The sequence below is a fragment of the Copidosoma floridanum genome, unplaced genomic scaffold (genome assembly GCF_036245765.1).
Source record: "Copidosoma floridanum isolate Cflo_tuat_1 unplaced genomic scaffold, Cflo_Japanese_pri ptg000021l, whole genome shotgun sequence".
Taxonomy (NCBI): domain Eukaryota; kingdom Metazoa; phylum Arthropoda; class Insecta; order Hymenoptera; family Encyrtidae; genus Copidosoma; species Copidosoma floridanum.
Window position 1 is genome coordinate 3,998,792 of NW_028321898.1, and position 20,522 is coordinate 4,019,313.

The 20,522-nt window shown below is 32.3% G+C and overlaps 1 protein-coding gene across 6 annotated transcripts in view; it reads left to right on the forward strand.

Annotated features, from left to right (window-relative positions):
- PIP4K (phosphatidylinositol 5-phosphate 4-kinase) overlaps positions 1-20,522 on the forward strand; it is a 541,345-nt gene that overhangs the window by 299,123 nt on the left and 221,700 nt on the right. The window contains exon 5 of one of the 6 annotated variants that reach the window (XM_089594383.1): positions 3,213-3,257. The exons of the other annotated variants lie outside the window; for them this stretch is intronic. Within the exon in view, the coding sequence (XP_089450509.1) occupies positions 3,213-3,257 (45 nt within the window). The remainder of the gene's footprint in view (positions 1-3,212; positions 3,258-20,522) is intronic. 6 annotated transcript variants of the gene reach the window in all.

The following is a 20,522-nucleotide window of genomic DNA, read 5'->3' on the forward strand; positions in this document are numbered from 1 at the left end:
ATCATAGACCAGTTGGGAGGATCCGTAAATTTTTTGTTTTTTTATTTGACAAGTAGATTCCAACAAATTTCTATGGCTAAACATAATAAGTATAAAACGGCATTTACGACACTCCATAGATATTACCAATACAGATGAATACCCGAAGGCTTGAAAAACGCACCTGCCACGTTCCAACAACTAATGGATCTTATTTTAAAAGGTATATTAAATGTTAAAATGTTAGTTTATTTAGATGATATTATTATTGATGCAAAATATTTAATAGATCGAGACTATAAAGTTAAACTACTCTTCAACCGGTTAAGATCAGTAAATATGGTACTTCGGCCAGATAAAGTTAAATTTTTGCGAAAAGAGTTTATATTCCTTGGGCAATTGTCATTCAACGAGGAATCTAACCAGATAACAAAAAGATACAAGCCATTAGAGAATGTTTCCAACTAAAAACTACGAAAAATATTTGACAATTCTTATGGTTAGCAGGGTACTACAGACGTTTTATTAGAAATTTCCCTAAAATAGTAAAGCCAGTGTCAGATTCATCAAAAAAAAAAGAAAAATTTTAATGGATGGATATTCATAATGGTAACCCATTATTTATATTCGTTTCTGCATACAGAAATGATCCTACTTGATTTCTAGATAATTCATCAGCGTTGATATTGAGTTTTCCTAACTTATAATAATAGTGATTATGATGGGTTGAAAAAAAAGAAAAGAAAAAAGGAAAATGGAATTACAAAGTCAAAGAAACAGAACAGTAAGAACATCTAAATTATCGACTATTAGCCTAAAACATTGCCAATGATCTTGAAGGAGGCAGTTTAAATAATAAAACCTAGGAGTCTGACCAAATCAGGAACAGATTTACCTAAATTAGTCAGGGGCCCTGGATGACCCCTCGGTTGAAAAATAAACAAGAAAGGGCCAACATTCCGCAAGAACATATCCACAGCCATCGATATCATCCCCATCTCGACCAAGTATGTCAAGAAATGCCACAAAATATACAGTGAAAGATTGTAGCTCATTAAACGTGAGCTGTTCAGAATAAATAGCCTCAACATCGCACGCTAATGATGCGGATGCAGAAATTACCAGAATAAAACTAGATAGTTCTTAAAATGACGAAATGCTCCTCAATGCACCTTCACAATTTCCAGTCAGAGATATCATTAATCTCGGTGCATCATCAAGGACAAGTATGTTTTCTGAAAGCGATCCTAGTGGTACTGAAAAATCATCAAAGTAAAATACGCAACCACCAGTATATGACCCTAGATATAGGGTAATATAACAAGAATTGACTTAAAAAAAGTAGACTTTTCTTACCATGGACCCAAAGTACAACTGCCGCTTTGCGTCCTCAGGTCACACTTTGCGCCCTTGTAATCACTTTGGGCCCACTGGCAGAAAAGTTTTTCGTGCCCTCTGGGCCCAAAGTACTTTTCTGCCCTAAAGCCCAAAGTGATTTACTGAACGCAAAGTGTGCCCACAGGCACAAAATTGCACTTTGCGCCCTCGGTAAGAAAAACATTATACGCGACTTGGGCACCAACCTACAACAGGCACGCCCTTCGGGCGCTCATGCTTGTACTTTGTGCCCTAGTGACGTAATGTACTATTAATACCGATACTGTCTCAGACTCAGGCGTGAAAAATACTAAAATCTGCGTTACACCTGTTTTGCATAGTGAAGAATTCAATGTTACCGTTTTTGAAGACTAACTTAAAACTATGACAAGTAACATTGAGAAGGTTACTTATTGAGTAATACAAAAGTTAACAAAGAAATTTAATCGAAGTCTTCAAGACTACTTGAACAAGACTAAAGTGATGTTGAATCCAAGCAAGCTTATACAGACTTGACTGATTTTAATTTGATCAGTGACCTCCGATGAATTTATAAATTAAAAATGCTGGATGATCCGTTGGGGGCACGGTGTAATAAATGAATAAGTACAAGGTGTATTTACATTTCTCCTAATGTTGTTACATTGGTTTATTGTTAAAACGTTTTGCTGATCATTTGAATCAGCCTCATCAGGCTACAAATTTTAACACAGTAAGAAATTTGATGTTACACATACACACAACGATAAATTTTATGAGATACAAATTATTTTCACAGTTGAGACGTTACAACAGTATATGAATCTAACAACATGATAAAAAATATAAATACATCTTATTTATTTCTTACACCTCGTCCCCAATCTGATACTTTCTATTTTAGAGATCAAATCCACTATTCGTCAAGCAAAAAAGATTTTTTTTATTAATATCACTAAAAAGTGATAAAAAATATGTACCAAATATTGATTTTAAAAGATTCATGTTTTTTCTACCACAAATACAAACAAAATGGAAAAGAGCCTTCTTCAATAATTTTTTTCGATTTAGAACCCTAGAATATTGTTATGCTATTAGAGATCAATGGAAAACACTATCCTAAAGATATATGAAATATATGGATCCTGAAAGTGCTATTTTAGCGTGACAAAACGATGAGCCGTAATATTGCACGTAATACGCTGAACTCATTAAAAGGAGCGCAAAATACAAAATGAACACGAAATTAATTCAGTCTTTTTGTCAACAACAAGTTGAGTTATTAAGTTATTGGTTATCTTCGATACGTCATCACATGCAGAAGACAACGATGTATACAAATTTTGGAAACAAGGCCGACTTCTGACAAAATTATCGATTTATGAGAGAAAATTAATAGTAGGAGAAAATGAATCCAATGATAGAACTCTAACAGTTAATAAGCTACATTCTACGTTAAAAGAATACATCGTTGAGTTTTAAAATTTAGTTTTAAGTTTTATGAAAAATGAATAGACGAGTTTATATTATTTACATATCTAGATTTATAGTGTTTTGAAGCAATAATTTTCTTGTAATTACTTTGAATATTTAAATATCATTATGAAAGTGGAAGTTACGTTTATGGTAGAATTAATTAAAAATTATGTTTATAAAAAAAAACTATGTATTTATATGCACAACAGAATACAGAATTAACTTCAACGACATGATTTAACATAGTGAACACATACATACACAAATATTTAATCAAGCACATAAAATAGTCTTCAATTATATTTACCGAAATACATTCATGACAAACAATCAATACCCAAAAATCGTTGAAGTAATGGCTAATGAACACTGACTTAGCATAGTATTGCGGCAAGTTGCAGCCGACTATTGCTAAACGAAATTCTTCAAAGGTTTGGAGTAGTCAAGTCCATAGAACAGGAACCCTGTGCTATAGGTAACTCGAGTTACAAGGCGATCTTTAGTTTACTACTAGAGACAATAAAAACGATAAAGCAACTTAGAATAGTGCCAACATTACGTGTGCTAATTGATGCCGAAACCCAAGTGCTGGATAAGAGTACTAGATTGATTACAACTGTAGCAACCCCTACGTATGGTCATAAACAAGAAACTGCTCCAATATTACGATTTGTAAAGGTAAAGCATAGTGGAAAGAAGATAAGTGTGATTACAAAAAATCCTTACAGCGTTGTTGTATTCTTCAATTTTTTTAACACAAACATTTTATTCCCGTTCATGTAACATATGAAAATGCTGAGTGGGTGGAAAACATACGATGCACAATAGTTTATTGGATAACCCAGCAGGCACAATATTTTGAAAACAGAAACTTGAACATCGTAAATACTTATCCGAATACGGAGAACAAAAGCACGTTAATGAAATTAATTCGAAAACCTAATGCCCTTCCTTATAAATCAATCATAAATGTGCTAGTAATGATGACATCAAAGGAACGGGCAAGGCTTATGATGACGTTTGGCTTGTTAAGTGACATCTTATAAGACATTTGTTAAGGATACCATCTGTTAGATAATAAACGGAATGACAGAATGACGTAATGAGGAGGCAAGTATGAGAGCTCTTGACGGACTTAAAATTCATGGAGTCCGATATTTAGATTATGATAATCGTGGCAAGTTGGAAACGCTATTACATCCTTTGTGTGAAATAGTCATATTGAAGGTTGATATTAAAGTGCCTAGCATTTTGTGCAAAACACAACGAAATATAAAGAAAACTTGCCCCATATGCAGAGATATGGTCAGCATACTGAAATACGATTGGCATTATAAATTATGTTCTAAAACTGGTGTCACATCAAACCTTGAAGTTTTAAATGAATTAACTATAGGGCAACAAAAGAATAAAGAAAATTAAACAATTTTAACAACCCAAGAACAAAGAGAAAAAGGATATTCTTGTGCACAGAAGTATAAACAACACTAAATACATATGCATTAAATCATAAATCATAATAATTATTCCTATTATCCTTCCCTTTGGCATAATTCCAAACAAATGTAATAATTTTATAGGTTTATTATCACTTATTTTATCATACTACATTATGCTTTTTTCTTTATAGTAATTCTTTAATGCTACTAACAAAACTAATTTAATTTTTATAATATATTTATTTTTATAATCCTAATATATATAGTAAGAATTATTTTTAATCGATTTTCACGTATAAAATCAGAATAGTTTAAAAAAGGAAGGGGTAAAAAGTAGAATTTTTAAAGAAAATTTTGAAGTATTTGATTAAGTATGATCCACTTCTTATATTAACTCAGATTGATTTTCTGTACATGTTCACCGAGATTGGTGATAATTGTAAGAAGAGGAGGCTGTTAAGCGACGACTTGCACGAATGAATGAATTTTTCCCTTTCTCAATGTTAGATTTAGAGGCTCTCGATAGAGTCATCCTTATGAAAAGTCGTCCCTAACAAAGCTTACTGTGTACTTCATGGCTCTGAGAAATATAAGGTGACAACTGAAGCGAGCCGCTAAGCCTAAACTCATGAAGTCAACAAGTGCCGGTCCCATAGTATGAGAGACAAAAAAGTTTTGACTAAAACTTTGCGCAAGGTACATTTTCTCGCTCGGCGTTTTAGTCAGTAGCCCACGGCTGCTCATCAAGTGCAGTACTTAATTATCCGAATAACTTGCTAACGACTGACTTACTGTTCTTTTTTTTTCCTTTGTCTTTTTAAACGAATACTTTAAAATCAATAAATTAAAATTAAGTCGAAGAAAGTGAAAGCTATTTAAACTATTAACGCAATTCATTTGATGCTGCAGGACAAAATAAAGGTACGTTGAGACTCGTATTTCATAAAACTTTCTCTCTTTTCTTTTCTATAAATAAATGAAGAGTTCAACTGTCTACTTATCCTGCAGCCTGTAAAGAAGCATGAGATAGCAACAACATTCAGTTCCAAATTGTAAGCAGGGTTAAATAATAGTCATAACCGTTAAACAAATACTTTTTTGAATTCACCGATGTTTCATACAAAGATATAACGACGACGTCGCAATTTCTCATGGATATTGTTAGATTTCAAAAATCTTTTGCCAGACAACATTCTTTATTTTTTATTCATTTTCAGAACCGTTTCGGATGGAAACATTTTTTTTTAATTTGTGTATCGGAATGAAGCCACATATGATTGACTACAGAAAAATAAAGGAATTTTCAATGTAATCCTACAGAATTGAAACTTTGATCCTGTGACTTATTTATTGTCATTAAAAAAGCTGAAACTGATATAAATTGTTCTCTATGTAAAATAAACGGTCAAAAATAATGGTTCCTGATATTCAAAGTGATCCTAGGTATGAATATTTTTGTCCTTAGCTTTTACTTGTTTGACATCAGCTTCTATATAATACTTGAATAACTTTGTTATGCGTAAACTAGTTTCATTAAATAATCTATCTCGTAAACTTCGATTTCTTGTGTGACTTCGACTTTTTAATTTTAGCTCATGAGGTGGTAAAATTTTATAAATTGCATTAAAAACTTCCTCTTAAAAATTTAAATTCAATGTTTTGTCAGATTTTGTTTGCTGTTTAATAATCGATATTGTAGTAGGATGTACCAGCTTCTTTCATACTGTTAAGTATTTTATTATTTAATAATTGAGTGTATATGCTGTGTAATGTTGAAATAACTCGATTTATGGAAAAAATATTTCTGGTATGAATAAATTTACGAATTTAAATTTAACTTCCACAGAAATAAGAGTATTTTTTTTTCTTTTTTGATGGCTAATCGAAAGCTTCTTCGCTTAATATTACCGTTTTTCTTCTAAAAGGTAAATCACTTCCACACAAATATTTTAACGTTTCATCTACTATTTCTAAAGCTTTCTTTGAAATAATTGACGCTTTATCCCATTTTACAGTACCTTCTTTTTTTATTTTTTTTGCCTGATTCACATTTCAAAAATTCTGTTTCAATGTTACTTAAATCTGAAGTTGGTCTAAAAGTTGTGTGACCTGTCATACCTGTTGGTAACAGAATAAAAGCAATTCCAGAACAAGCCATCAATTTGATATTTTTTCTCTGAGAAATACAGAAATAAATTATGATTTCATACTAAGACCTTTTACCACAATTATGTGGATATCTATGAAGATTATTTATTTGGAATTCAGACGAATTGTTTTAAAAATATATTTTGGATTATGATTCAGTGGATTGTACAAAATATTAAACATTTTCTTACTGAATTTATAATAATTTGTTAAAATTTTTTATGACATCGATTGTACTTGGGATCGATAATTGTTTTGATCAGTTCAGGTTCTAGTTAACTAAAATTTTTTAGAGATTTATCTTCCGACGAAAAAACACTATTCAACCCCAAAAGAGCTTAATTAACCTTGTTTTCAGAAAAGTCATTGGTAAAATTTTTAAAAAATTTTTCCCTTCTATTGTTACCTCTGATATTTTTCAATAGAAGAAATCACGCTGAAAATTTTCTTATTTAGAATGGTAACATGATTTGGAAAATTTAGAAGTTATGTTAAATTAATCTCGTATTAATTGCTGTGTCTATATAGTTTGCATACAAAGTTCATTGGAAATTTCGCTTATCTTCAAATTATGTTGCACTTTTAACACGATTGAAAATTAGCTAATGAACATAAAAATGTTCTTAATCTTTTGGAGATACAATACCAAGTATTTCTATATCAAAATTTATTTAACTATTTTTACGTTTTTTATATGATTTAGTTCGGTTATTGAAAATGTAATACTGTTTAACACAGAAAAATAACCTTAATACTGCTTGGTTAATGTCGTTTTTTTCTTAAATTATTTCTTGTTGATTTTCAGTGTAAACTGCTGATCGTATTACAGTATGACTCCTACCTGAAAGTAAAAACTTTTGTATTCGCCATGCTGCTTTCATTAGATTTAAACATCTACTCTCAACGAATCGTGTTATTTCATCATAAATTTGATTATATATATTGTTTAGTGGTCGGCGTGGCGCAACGGTAGAATTGCAGTTCCGTCGATCTCCGAGGTTAAACTGCATTTGGCGCGGTTAGTACTTGGATGGGTGACCGTCTGGTGACCATTCAGGTCTCGCCGTTTCGCATGTGCTCTTAACTCTCGAGGGTCGATTAACTGTTTCTCTGACGCTTCGTCTACGTGATCATAGGTGTGACTGAATTGGTCCAGATGTTAATATACGTATGTAAACACCTGATCATTACTCAGGTGCACCAATGGCTAATTAACACTATGCTTGTATAAAAGAAAGCCATGTCTGAGCCTATGGGCGATGATTAATATATATATATACATATATTGTTATCATGTGACACATTTTTTTTTATTTTCACGTATGATTTACCGCCATCCTTGTGTATTCAATTGTAAGTATACTTTATGCTGTTAATTAAAACAGAGTATTCAACGTTTATGTGACATTGACATTTTTTTAAGGAGGCTTCATCACGGAATGTAGAAGAACTTTGGATGATATATTATTAAAGTTCAGATCGCGCTATATTGAATGGTATCCTTATTTGTATGGGTTAGCGATCAAAATCTGAAGATAATTGAATTCAAAGTCAGCAATTTTAAAGATCGCTGAACACAGCCTCTTATGGCCGAAGGCCTGAAGCAAACTTTTAATGATCAACTAAACTACTAAAATGGAATGTACAAGCAAAAAAAATATACGTACCGTAACCCTGACATTCTCATCTTTAAGAAACCGGGTGACTTTATAGGCGTTGGCGATGAAAGAATTGATAAAATAGGTAAAATAATATTTTGGTCTGCAGTTACATTTGGTGAGAGCAGTGATGAACACTGTCGATCGTATTGGTCTAGAGAGCGTGCGCAATAAAAAAAAAATTGGATTTGTAAAATAACATGAAAAGTTTTATAATGATTTTTCAATTAAACTTATTTGTTGAATAATAACGCAGTAAATTACGGCAATCATTAATATTAAATTATTTTTTACACGAACTCCTAAGTTTATCACAGATAAAACCAATGACTGTTTGTGATGACGTCATATTTACTTTTTTGTTGATGCTCATCGACAATGAAACTTTGACACTATGTACACTCTCTTTGTTATAAGCGTTAATTAATATTTTGGTATGGATATTTTTTTTGGCCATCTAAGTTATAATTCTTGTAGGAATAGGATCTTTGAATATTTTTAATGACGCCTTGTTAGATAAAAATTTTTTCTTTTCGTATTTTTCTTGTTCAATTTCATTAGTACTCTTACATGCGTCTAACAAGGAGTCATTAGAAACATTCAAACACTTGACTACTTTACTTGAAACTAATACATCTTCAAGAGCGTCATGAAGTTTTTTTGTATTCTCTTCGGGTAAATATTTTTGTACCAACTGGTCTTTGGAAAAAGAAATTTTTCGTCCTTTTCTTTCTTTATTGTTTTTCACACTTTGATTTCCCGACATTTTTTATAAAAAATTACTGATAAATACTACATGAAACGGATGTCAACTTTCGACAGCTGACTGTATGAATATACTGTATACTATATATAATAGTAGGGGGATTCAGTTGAAAATAAAAGAAACTTCATTACCAACATACTACTAGCATACAAGGAAGCTTTCGTCCAGCCACATCGTATCGATCGTCATTGAATTAACTACCGCAGTAGGCGATGGAGCCTTCTTAACTAATATCTGTTCTATGGTACTTTCATGGAATTATAAATTTGATTTTTCGTATTGCAATTTTCAATTCTGTAAACAATTTTTTCCAAACTACTATTTTGTCTTTTGGATTTTTATTTTGTTAATGAATGTTTAAAGAATATTTAAGAACTATGGAATCACTAGAATATTCAGTTTCTTACATTGTTTTTTAAGAATGAAAATGGTCGTTTTCCATTATTTTGATGTATAAAATAAATGATATCTCAAATATTATTAATTTTAAAGAAGTTTCGCAATAAGCCTTATCGATTCTAAATTAATCAAAAAACTTAAAAAAAATTTTTTGAAGCATCTGAGACAACTCTTGTGATTCGTTAAAAAAAAATTGTTTCAACTTGTATTGACTAACTGTTAAGTCTGGCAACATGCAAATTCAATTTCAAAAGAACATTCTGCATAAATTCATGGAAAAAACTAAGTATAAATATTTTCTTCCACTGATGTGAAGTTTCTCCTCCCTCTAATACATTGTGTCGATATTTGTTACTAATCTTCAAACACTTTTTGATAAAGGTATTTTACTTGGTTTCAAATCATTTTTGACCGTTCTATAATCGGTAACATATAAATAAAAATCTAATATACTGATACTGAGCTATTTAAAGAGCAAAATAAGAATCATTTGAGAATTCATGCATTATGTTAAAAAAATGATAAGATTATAACAAAAGTTTATAATTTAAAATTTTTGCTTAATAATTGGAAGTAACTTTTTTTTTAGCAGGATTTGGTTATTGATAGTACTTCAGTTTCATTTGAGTACCTAAATCAGTCAGTAGTCAGAATGATTTTGGATTGGACCTTGGAAGCATAGGCTTTAAAAATTTGTAGTACTGCTAGTGCTAAAGAAAATTTTTTGCCAGTTTTTTTAGATGTTCTATCGTAATCTTGTTTAGTGTAGTGAAAAAATGTGATATTAGGAAACTTGCTTTTCGCCAAGTTGAAAAGCTGGTTACAATTTATATTAGCTTCAGTTTCTTTATCATGTAAGCTAGTAACGGTTTTAAGAATGCTGCATTGCTCCGTCTGACACATAAAAAAAGTTCCAATATTTTTGGGCACTTTTTTGGACAACTGGAACCAGATACGATTGCAGTTAACACACAGCTATTGTATCATTAGTTGTGCAAACACACAGTAATACAAAGCTTAAGTGTTTCAACTCTTGGGCTTCCGTGTAATTGAGAACTGTATCATAACATGTATAGTATACTAGTCCAGAAATTAGTAGGAAGATTGCCAGTGCCCATAGTAGTGAGTGTGTCGCTTTTTTTCTACTGATTCAAGCGCACCGTCGTGGCAGACCAGTTGAACTCTATGCACGTTTTCGGTAGCGGAGGGAAAGACCAAAATGTGCGTATGATGGGTACCTCATAGTGGGGGAAGGAATACGTGCGTATACATGGGTATAGCTAGATATATTTTGGTTTGCCTCCTGCCTGAGCTCTCGGGTCTCTCGGCTCTCGGCTTTCAGTGTAGCTCGCAGTTCTCTCATGCATGTATATCTATATATGCTCTTGATGCACTGTGTTCCCTTGAAAAGATTTTGTTTTGAATGTTGGACAGTTAAGAATGTTATTATGTCTGGTCAAATATTATTTGTTAAATGTGTAAGTATTCAGCACTTGTACAGCTAAATACCGCTAAATACTGAGTTTTTCCTCGTTTAAAATGAAAAATCGAGTAATGATAACTTGAGCCCTTTTATGTTACCTCTCCAATATAAATAAATAATAATTAAAATATTCAGAAAACTAACGGTTCTGCTTTAAGGTACGTAAACGTTAACTCAATTAACAATAGAGATAAAAATCAAAACTTAAACTTAAACCTTGGAGCTTTACCATGAACATATGTCAAATCTTGTTGGTAAACATGTTGATTGCGTAAAGAGATAGTGTGCCCATATTTGAGGCAGCTTAGTGTCGCTACCTATACTTTTGCACTGATCACTCCACGGTTAAACTCTTCATTATGGCATATTTTTTTTTTTTACATTCGGTTTTTTCTTTTTCTATTAGATATTACTAAGTATAAAATTTTTACAATAACTGTATTTTATTTTTATGTTGACATTGCATAAAAATACTTTTAGTTGATTAATTCGTTAGACGATTTTCTTTGATTTAAATTAATTTTTATAGCAACACAATGCTAATAACGGGGTACATGTTTATTAACACTTCATCCTTATTTAGATATTTGTACAACTATTACTGGTATACTTGAAAATTATTAGCAGGTAACAAAATCACTCCAAGTTATTTAACGCTGGTTTAACAAAGTGTTTTGATTAACACTTTCAAAGAGGATCACACCTTTCATAACATGATTAACAATCACATCAAATGCTGCTAAATAATTAATAAGACTATTAAATATCAAAGACAATCAATAAAAACATTTTCTGGACGATTTTTCAAACAACAAATTGATAAAGTCCGGTATTTTAGCACAAGCTCTCACGAAAAGCAGTGCTTCTCTGCATTCCTTTCTTGAGTAACAATGTGTTACATCCCGAGTTGATACGAATTATATTATAACTGAAAACTATCTGTTTGTCTCAATTTGGATAAGACGTATTGTGAATATAAAGCAAGCTTATATGACAAGAGGATCTCTTACGTCGTTTATGTGTATACGTGTGTGTATTAGTTTTAAGGTAAATGCTTCATAATATGCTGATATTAAATATGGCCAGCCTCGTTGTAAAAATCCATGTATGTATGAATGAATAGTTACTTGCTCATTAATTGTTCAATTCTGATAATGTGAACTAATTTAAAATTTGTAATTCACACATTACTTCATTACATTTGAAATTGATTGTAAAATCCTCAGAAGAGTTAATTTCGAAATTTGTATACTTACTGTCACAGTTGAACTTGTATTTGGCGTTCTTATATTGCTGACGCGAGCTTTCATCATCACTGACCCAAAAACTCAATCGCACTTATCAGAAAATTCGATTGGTACACTGTTGTATTGTTATTTCCTAATATGTAAAATCATAAAATGTAGCATCATTGTGCAACTGTCAACGCAGTCTGCAAAAACACTGCTCATTGGTAGACCTAATTCAACCAAAAGCCTCTTTTACTCTCCCTGATGCTATAAAAACGCTTTATCAAGAGAAAAAATCGCTCTCTTTACGTCTGTCACCTATCCTCTAAGGTTTGAGTCAACTCTTGATTCTCGTGACTCGTGAGTATCTTATACACGTAAGGCATAACGTGGTCGCTAAAGCAACTTGAGTGCGTATCGAGAACATCAACAGTATCAGACTACGCTAAGGAACGAGGTACAGTAGGCTCACCAAAAGTGATTCTGGCCATAGCAGAGAAAGCAGAAATTGGAACATCCTACTGGCCACGAACTCATTCGTGTAGTTCAAGGAAACACTGACGGTTACAGCACGGAGCATTAGAGAACTCCGAAGCAGCAGTAACAACAATCAGTGGTAGATGTAAGTTACTTTTCAGTAATAAAATTTACGCTGAACCTTGTTAAAGTGACCCGATTAAATTGTATTTAAAATAACAAATTATTATTAAATTCCTTTAATAAAGGAATACATTATTTAAAATTACCTATATTATTTAAACAAAGATTATTATTCAAAACAAAAAGAACAAATGAAGCTCACGAGCTGAATCCTAAGACATCCACGAATAACACTTAAATAAAACAGGTAAGACCATACTATGAACAAGTGTAAAGGTGCTTCTCTGCATTCCTTTTTTGAGTAACAATGCACAAAATTTTCATGGCCATCTCTGCTCTTGTAGCTAGAATATCAAATACATAAATTCATTACGAATTTTTATTGTTCGTGATAGAGTAAAAAAAAAAAAAAAAACTTTAACGGTACACTCAGCTTTGCATCCCTTACATTATAATAACAAACTCAGTCACGATATACGTATACAACTGTATAAAAATGGAAGTATTAATTAATTATTAAAAATATAAGACTAAGATAATTGGTCAATAGTATTTCCCGCTTGGATACATATATTCATGAAAATAAACAGAATCGCTTGTAACTGCGCAACTACAATTTTATTATCCAACGAACTACGAACATTTACTAACTAAAATAAAAAGTTTAGCTTTTTCAAAATTAATTTTTTATTTTTCGTTACTTCAACGTCAGCCAAGTTCTACTTTTTTTTGAGCTCTGAAGCTTCGTTATAAACATATTTTACATTTAATCCTGAGATGGTGAGAGTTTCGGTAGCCTAGTTCGCTAAGACATTGCTTGATTTATTTTGCCTCAACATTTTTGGGGTTTAAATCTTACTCATAGCATATTTTTTTTTTTTTTTGACATGTTGTAATGATACAAGTATGTTATTTTTGTGACCATACTATTCATTTACGTTTGATGTATATGACCCGTAATAACTACTCACTTTTGCGTTAAATCTTTTATATAAGATTTATTTTAACATAAAAAGGTAAAATATAAACAATGGTAATTACTAACTAACTGTGAAAGTTATGCATCAAAACATTATTAACTTGATGGATTTTTCACTGTGTTTAACTGTCACGTAGATCTAAAAAATTACGTTCATTGGTAATTAAAGGAAAGTTTACTCACTGATTAATATTATGGTGAGCATGGCGGTTAAAAACAAAAGTTAGGTAAATAATAATTTTGTAATTCTTTTTTTTAAACAGATTTCCACGCCATTTATGAGGTACCGTTATTAAGCGTTGTTTGAAGAAGTGATATTTATTATATAATTTTCATATAGAAAATTACACGAAAGCTAACAAATACATAAGAAAGTTTTTTCACATAATTTTACTTGTAAAAATTCTTTTCAATGGTACTGTTGACTTCTCTAAACAACGTGCTCGGTGTGTTGTGCTTTTTTTCTTACTTTATACCTATAATCAAATAACAAATATAAATTTATCCGTTTATATGCGCACCAGAATACTACTTAGGAAAGTTGATTCTTTTCTCTGAAAATAAATGTTTGAAGTAAAAATAGTGGAACACCTAGCTGGTAGCCATACTATTACCACGCTAGTATTTAACACAACCACAAATTCCGCATACATATGTCCAGCTGTAGTACGACTCCTGAGTTCGAAACGTTCCAAGAATAAAATTAGAGAATTGGAAAAACTACTTTTAAAGCAGCCAATTCTGTCATTGAATACCTGAAAACAACATTGGTCAACTGCTAATGATATAAAATCTTTGTCAACTGACCGACGCTGTTGTATGGGATTGAATGAGAGATTTGGCTGCTTTAAAAGTAGTTTTTTTAATTTTCTATTTTTGCTCCTAGAACGTTCGAACTTTTGGGTCATAAAAAAATGATTTAAGATAAACCATTTCGCAACAATCACATATTTCTTTGCCAAAATTTTGAACATTCACCCGCCAGTCTTATAGTATGAAATAAATCTATAAATAAATTAGATGCTAGATGATGTAATTCAAGTGTTTATAATGTACAACTATATCGATTTGATACAAACGTATGATATGAATTATAACGAAATACTTCTCTGTCATTAGCGCTTATAACATATATTTTACAAACGTTTACATTGAATTACTAATTAATAAGTTAATTCATGGGATTAATGAACGATAATACTTAATTAAAAATTATCAGTTTTTAATCGTGCCCTCAGTGCATTTATCTATATTCAGTTAGGATGATAGCTTCGTGCTAGTAACTTTTAAATCCATCTCGATAGTATTTGCATAATTTTTTTGGAAATCACCAGAAAAGTATGCAGTGATCTTTAATTCATGTAGATTCTAATTTTTTTTTTTTTAAAGTTGGTGTGTGCATTAATTTATGTAAACAATTATTATAGCCTTACAATTTACAAAACGGTGTATTAATTAAATAGACAGAAGTGTGTAAGAAGTTTTTGAAAATCTACAATTTAATGTGGTAGTGTTTAAGTACGTCTCAAAAACATCTACCCAACGTTTCACATTTAAGTATTAAATACAAAATATTATACACATGATTTACGTTGTAAATTATACTTTTGTACGTTGCACCTCAGCTGTTATTCTTTAATATTATTTCTGAATATTGAAATAGTTCGAAGATCTTTAAATCCAAAGGGTGTGTTGCATTCAAAATTCAATGAGCTCTTGTATACATACTAAACATTAAATGAAAGCTACATTTCAAATTTATGATACAAGAGCTCATTGAATTTTGAATGCAATGAGGCCTTGGGACTTAAAGGCCATCAAACTATTTTAATAGTCAAAAATAACATTTGAAAATGATAGATGACAGCCACGCTTAGGTGCAACGTACTTTTGATAAATCATCTGTACAATCTTTTGTATTTAATACTTGAATATGAAAAGTTGGGTACATGTTTTTGAGACGTACTTAAACACTACCACACTAAATTGTAGATTTTTTAATACTTCTAACACACTTCTGTCTATTGAATTAATACACCGTTTTGTTAATTGTAAGGCTATAATCATAACTAATAAGGCAAAGAATAACTGTTACAAGCATCAGTGACAGCATCTAATTTTTTGATAAATTTAACAGTATCTGTTGCATTATCAGATACCAATCTTGCGAAGCTGTAAACTGCAGCTGCCATTCGACAGCTTAAAAGTTGCATCGCTATTTTAACACTCGTAACTTCAAAACTACTGGGTGTAAAGATACTTTGAGTTAAATGATCTAATATGTTTGAAGTGCTACTGTGCGAGTCAAGTTTCCAAGTTTTTAGTATGTCAAAAAAATTCATTATGATTTTATTATCGAAATAAATGTATCTGGGAGATCTTAATTGGACAAGCAATCGTTTTATAAGATGAGGCCAATCAAAGACTACGTAAATTTTGCGATTTTCCAGAAAAAAATAAGGTTCTTTAACAGTTACATTAAATAATTTCCACATAAATGTCTGATTGTTTGGACCGTTGTCACAAACAATTACTTTTACATTTGCTGCAGTTTTAAATAGAGCACTTAGGGTTTCTCTCACAGTTTCAAAAAGCTCTTTAGGCGATGCACCGTGCTCATTAAAACCAAAAGAAAGCAGTTGGTGACAAGAATTTTTTGCATTTATACTGTCTAAACATATTAACAAAGCATGACGAGCTAACTTGTCTCACCTACGATTTTCACTCATATCTATAAAACCTTCAATAAGATCTTGCAGTTTTAAATATTCTTCGCTTGATTTTGTTGACATTTCATCAAATTTCATTGCACATACGCGTTCTTCTGGTGGCAGCGACATCAATTTTTTTTCAATCGGGTGCAAAACTACATCATTCAAACCCGGTAAAACATTTTACTCAGCAACCCATCCTCTGACTGTTGATTCCCGTGCTAATTGTACCTTTAAATGAAAGAGCGGCGTTTGCTCAGTGGTAGCGTGCTTGTTACTGATACAACGCTGTTCTAGGGGTCGTGGGTTCAATTCCCGGTGAATGCAGATTTTTTCAAAAACTGTTCTCATCGGAAAAGGTTCCTATGTAACCCGGGCTGTTTCGGGACGGGTTTTCCCGTGGGATTTTCCTTCAGAGTAATTTCAGGGTTTCTTCTTTGTCCCACACGTTTTCGGGCTTGGGTGAGTACCAAACAGTGTCAGAGCTATAGGTAGGGATTAGCGGACCCGATGTCATGAGTCGGGCAGGGATCGCCGGTCTTACCAGCGAGGAGTGGTCCCTGAAACATGGGGCTTGTCCGAGGATGCTAAATAGTCTGGATCCGATGCTTCGGTAGAGAGCGCTGGCTTAACCGGTGAGGAGTGGACGTCCTGGAGTATGGAGTCCTCTCCGGGGAAAGGCTACAACAGTGGCGAGTGGACCCGATGCACCATTGGTGCAGAGAGTGTCAGCTCAACTGGCAGGGTGTTCCACTAGGGATACTCATACTGTGCCCATGGATTCAGGTATGATATAAGTAAAAAGGGTTGGAAATGGGTGCGGCAATACACCCCCACACATAGGTGGTGAGTGGGCGGCCCCTGTGCCTAGACCAGTAGACTGTCGTGGTAACCTGATGTAAAAAAAAATAAAAAATGTACCTTTAAATCTCGCAACCGACTATAGCAAGACGCAAAATAGAAATATATTATTTTACATAAGTTCTTTCCATCCTCGTTATGCTCGCTCCTTTTAATTGCATGTTTATAACGTCATCAATTGAGTGGACCTTGGTTAATTAATTAGGTTTTTAATACTTAAATTTTTCCGTTGAACTTACTGTTTTATCGTATTAATTTTTATAAGATTTTTGGCTATCTACTTCTAAATCTACTACTCTTTTTTTGAGATTAATAATCATCTGCCGGGCTTTATACAAAATTGATTTTGATTTTAAATTTTGAAGAAGTTTTACTACTAAATTTTAGTTCTGTTTTCGTATCTGTAATATGACTAGTGTTTATGCTACTACTGGCATTTACGATTTTGTTTTGTTGTTCATGTCTTTTAAAGCTTAAGTAATCTTCATTTACCTCAACCCCTCCAAAATTAAAATAAATCTGTTTTCCAGAAGGACATATGACATCACTCGCTTGTTTCGTTACGCTCGAAATCTCTTCAGATAGCAGATTGTGTCTGTTTTTCACATCATTGTGTCCACAAACCATACCATCAACGCTAGACTCAACCGGCACATCAATGTTCATCAATGTGCCAGCAGCATCGTCGATAGATGCTGCAGGTACATTAACTGCTGTGAGAGTTGATTTTTGTGGTTGATTTTCAGTTTTTTCGCATAATGATTTCTCCTTTAGCTGTGACTACCGTTCTATTTAATGTTTTGTCATGTAATCTTCGTACATGATTTTTGCTTCAGGTGCCTGCCAGTGAATTGGAGTTGAATTTCGTAGCAAGCGTATAATTTGTCCTTGATCATTTTTTACGAAATCAGCATCGTTATAATTTTCATTACATATTCTGGCAGACCGCTTAAATTATCCTGACGAATGTTTGATTTTGTTACTTATTTTTAATTCATAGTAATTGTTGTTATGTTTTTTTCAATGTGTGGTAATCTGTATGTATATAATGACATCCTAATAATGCAAGATGCTTTGGCAACAAAAATTTGACACGACTGTGGTTAAAAATAGTTAATGAGATGGTAATCCTAGTTAACCTGAGACCTTGTAGGGTAATAATATAAGTTAAGTAACATTGTAATAATATAAGGTTATATAAGATTTCATATAAATCTTCAAAGAAAAAAAACCAAAAATGCTCAAAAAAAGTACGTCTAGTGCTCGAAATTGAATAAAAATCGAGTATGTTGTAGTTTTTGTTATACTGAACAATATGCAGTAAGCCTGATTGAAGAATTTACTGCTGACGATTCATTGCAAAATTGTTAATTTAAAATTTGAATTGTTGATCATTGTTGTTTTGTCGAAAATATCACGATGAAACTCAATGGAATCAATAGGTATAAACAATACCTTCAATAGTTCAAAATTTTACATATTTAAGATGATAAACAAAGAAGTTATTAAAAAACTCATTGTCATGCCCCTTATTTTTATCAAATTTGATACTAGTTTTGCAACTAACGGCACATTGTTGCTTTTATTTTTTAATGAATTAAAAAAAAAATGTTTTCTGTGGGATAAATAGAAGCTGAGATACAACAGTTTTATTTTTTTTGCTGTAGTGGCTTCCCTCATTATTATTTTGATTTCGGACCATACCCATTCCCTTCTTGAATATATATATATATATATATATATATTTTTTTTTTAAAGAAATTTTTTTCCGATTTATTTTATGGCAACCCCTTTGCCGTCAAAAAAAGATTAATTGCCGCCACCACCTGCTACAAGTCAAGCGTATCGAGCGTACCAATAGCGCCTGAGCCGACCCGAAGCGTCCACTCCACTATGTGAATATCACGCCACTGCGTAAGATTCTCAGTTGCAAAATTAATTGATCATAAACAAAACCACTGACAAATGTCTAGACAAATGTTTTCGTAGATAATTTTTCCTTAGCTTTACGGTGGCGCTGTTAATTTGAACGTACGTCGTCTTTGAAGTGTCAAAAAATACATGTTTTTAAAAACACTTTCCAAATATCAAGCTTCCTAGAGCTGTTAACAATATTTGCTTACTTTTCTAGACTGCTGTGTCAGTTTTAGTCCATTTTCGGTGTTTCAGAAAAGACGTACGTAAAAGTCAATAGCTTTATCGTAAAGCTGAGGAAAAATTACCTCAGACGACATTTTTCCAGACATTCTCCAGTGATTTGTTTATAATTTATTAATTTTGCAACTAAGGATCCTGCGCAGTGACGTTCACGTAGCTCAGTGGGTGAAAAACGAAGAACTTCACATATTGACTCTAGGTGTTGTAAAAGATGTAAATTTACGAGCGAAAGACGAGTATAGTAATCTAACCCCCTTTTTTCATGTAAAACTAAAAAAACATTTTTGATGGTCTGAATTATACTGTTTACTTTAGCAGCAAATATCCCTTGAATAATTAAAAAAGTTTTCAGATCAATATCTCTTTAAACTTTAATTCAAAACAGATATTCACGTATTTTGCCACGAGAACGAGAGAAATAGAGTGCACAGTCAGATTAGACTACGTATGTAGTGGTGCAGAGAGATAAGAGGAGAGACAACCGCCGAGCTTTTGTTTTTCAGCTTACGGACAGCGCTCATGATTTTATCATAAACAAAGCAAAACTTGTTATATTTTCACGTCTAACAGTGAATGATAAAAGATGCAACAACAGATTTAAGTTCACACAATACTTAAATATAGTATTGAAATACTAATACACAATTATTCATTATAAACCTACCGCAGGCAACAAACAAACCTTTAAAATTTTCTGCAAAGTAAGTAACTCGATACTTAGATACCTGAGTTAGTGGTCCATTCAGTTTGTCTTAACTCACCCTCGAGAAATCGACGCAAAGAGTGTCCTTTGTGTGGTCCATTATTACAGCTTATGTATTGACACCTCGAATACACATTGTCACTCGCCATGGTTGCGTAGTTAACCTAACATACCAACGAGTAAAAAAAAATCGAACAAGCAAAATATTATATTTAACAAACTAACAACCCTAAAAATTATTTACTGCAGGCAACACTAGTTAAAAACTATTAAGAGTACAGTAAGATTTACGTTGTGCAAACACAATGTATTGATAACAGACGCGCATCAACGAATGTCCCGTGCTCGACTGGTGCTCGATGCGTGCTAATAGCACTGCCTCGCGTAGAGACAATCAAAACAACAACACCTCGACGCGTCTGTGGCGAAAACAAAAGCTGAACGGATAGGCGAAAACGTCTGTACTGATTCTTAGTGTACTGCATACATTTTAATACGATTATATCTTTATACTTTTGTACCCCTAATCGTATTCTCTTCTTAATATATTCTCAAAGTTTTTGTTTATTGTAGTAGTT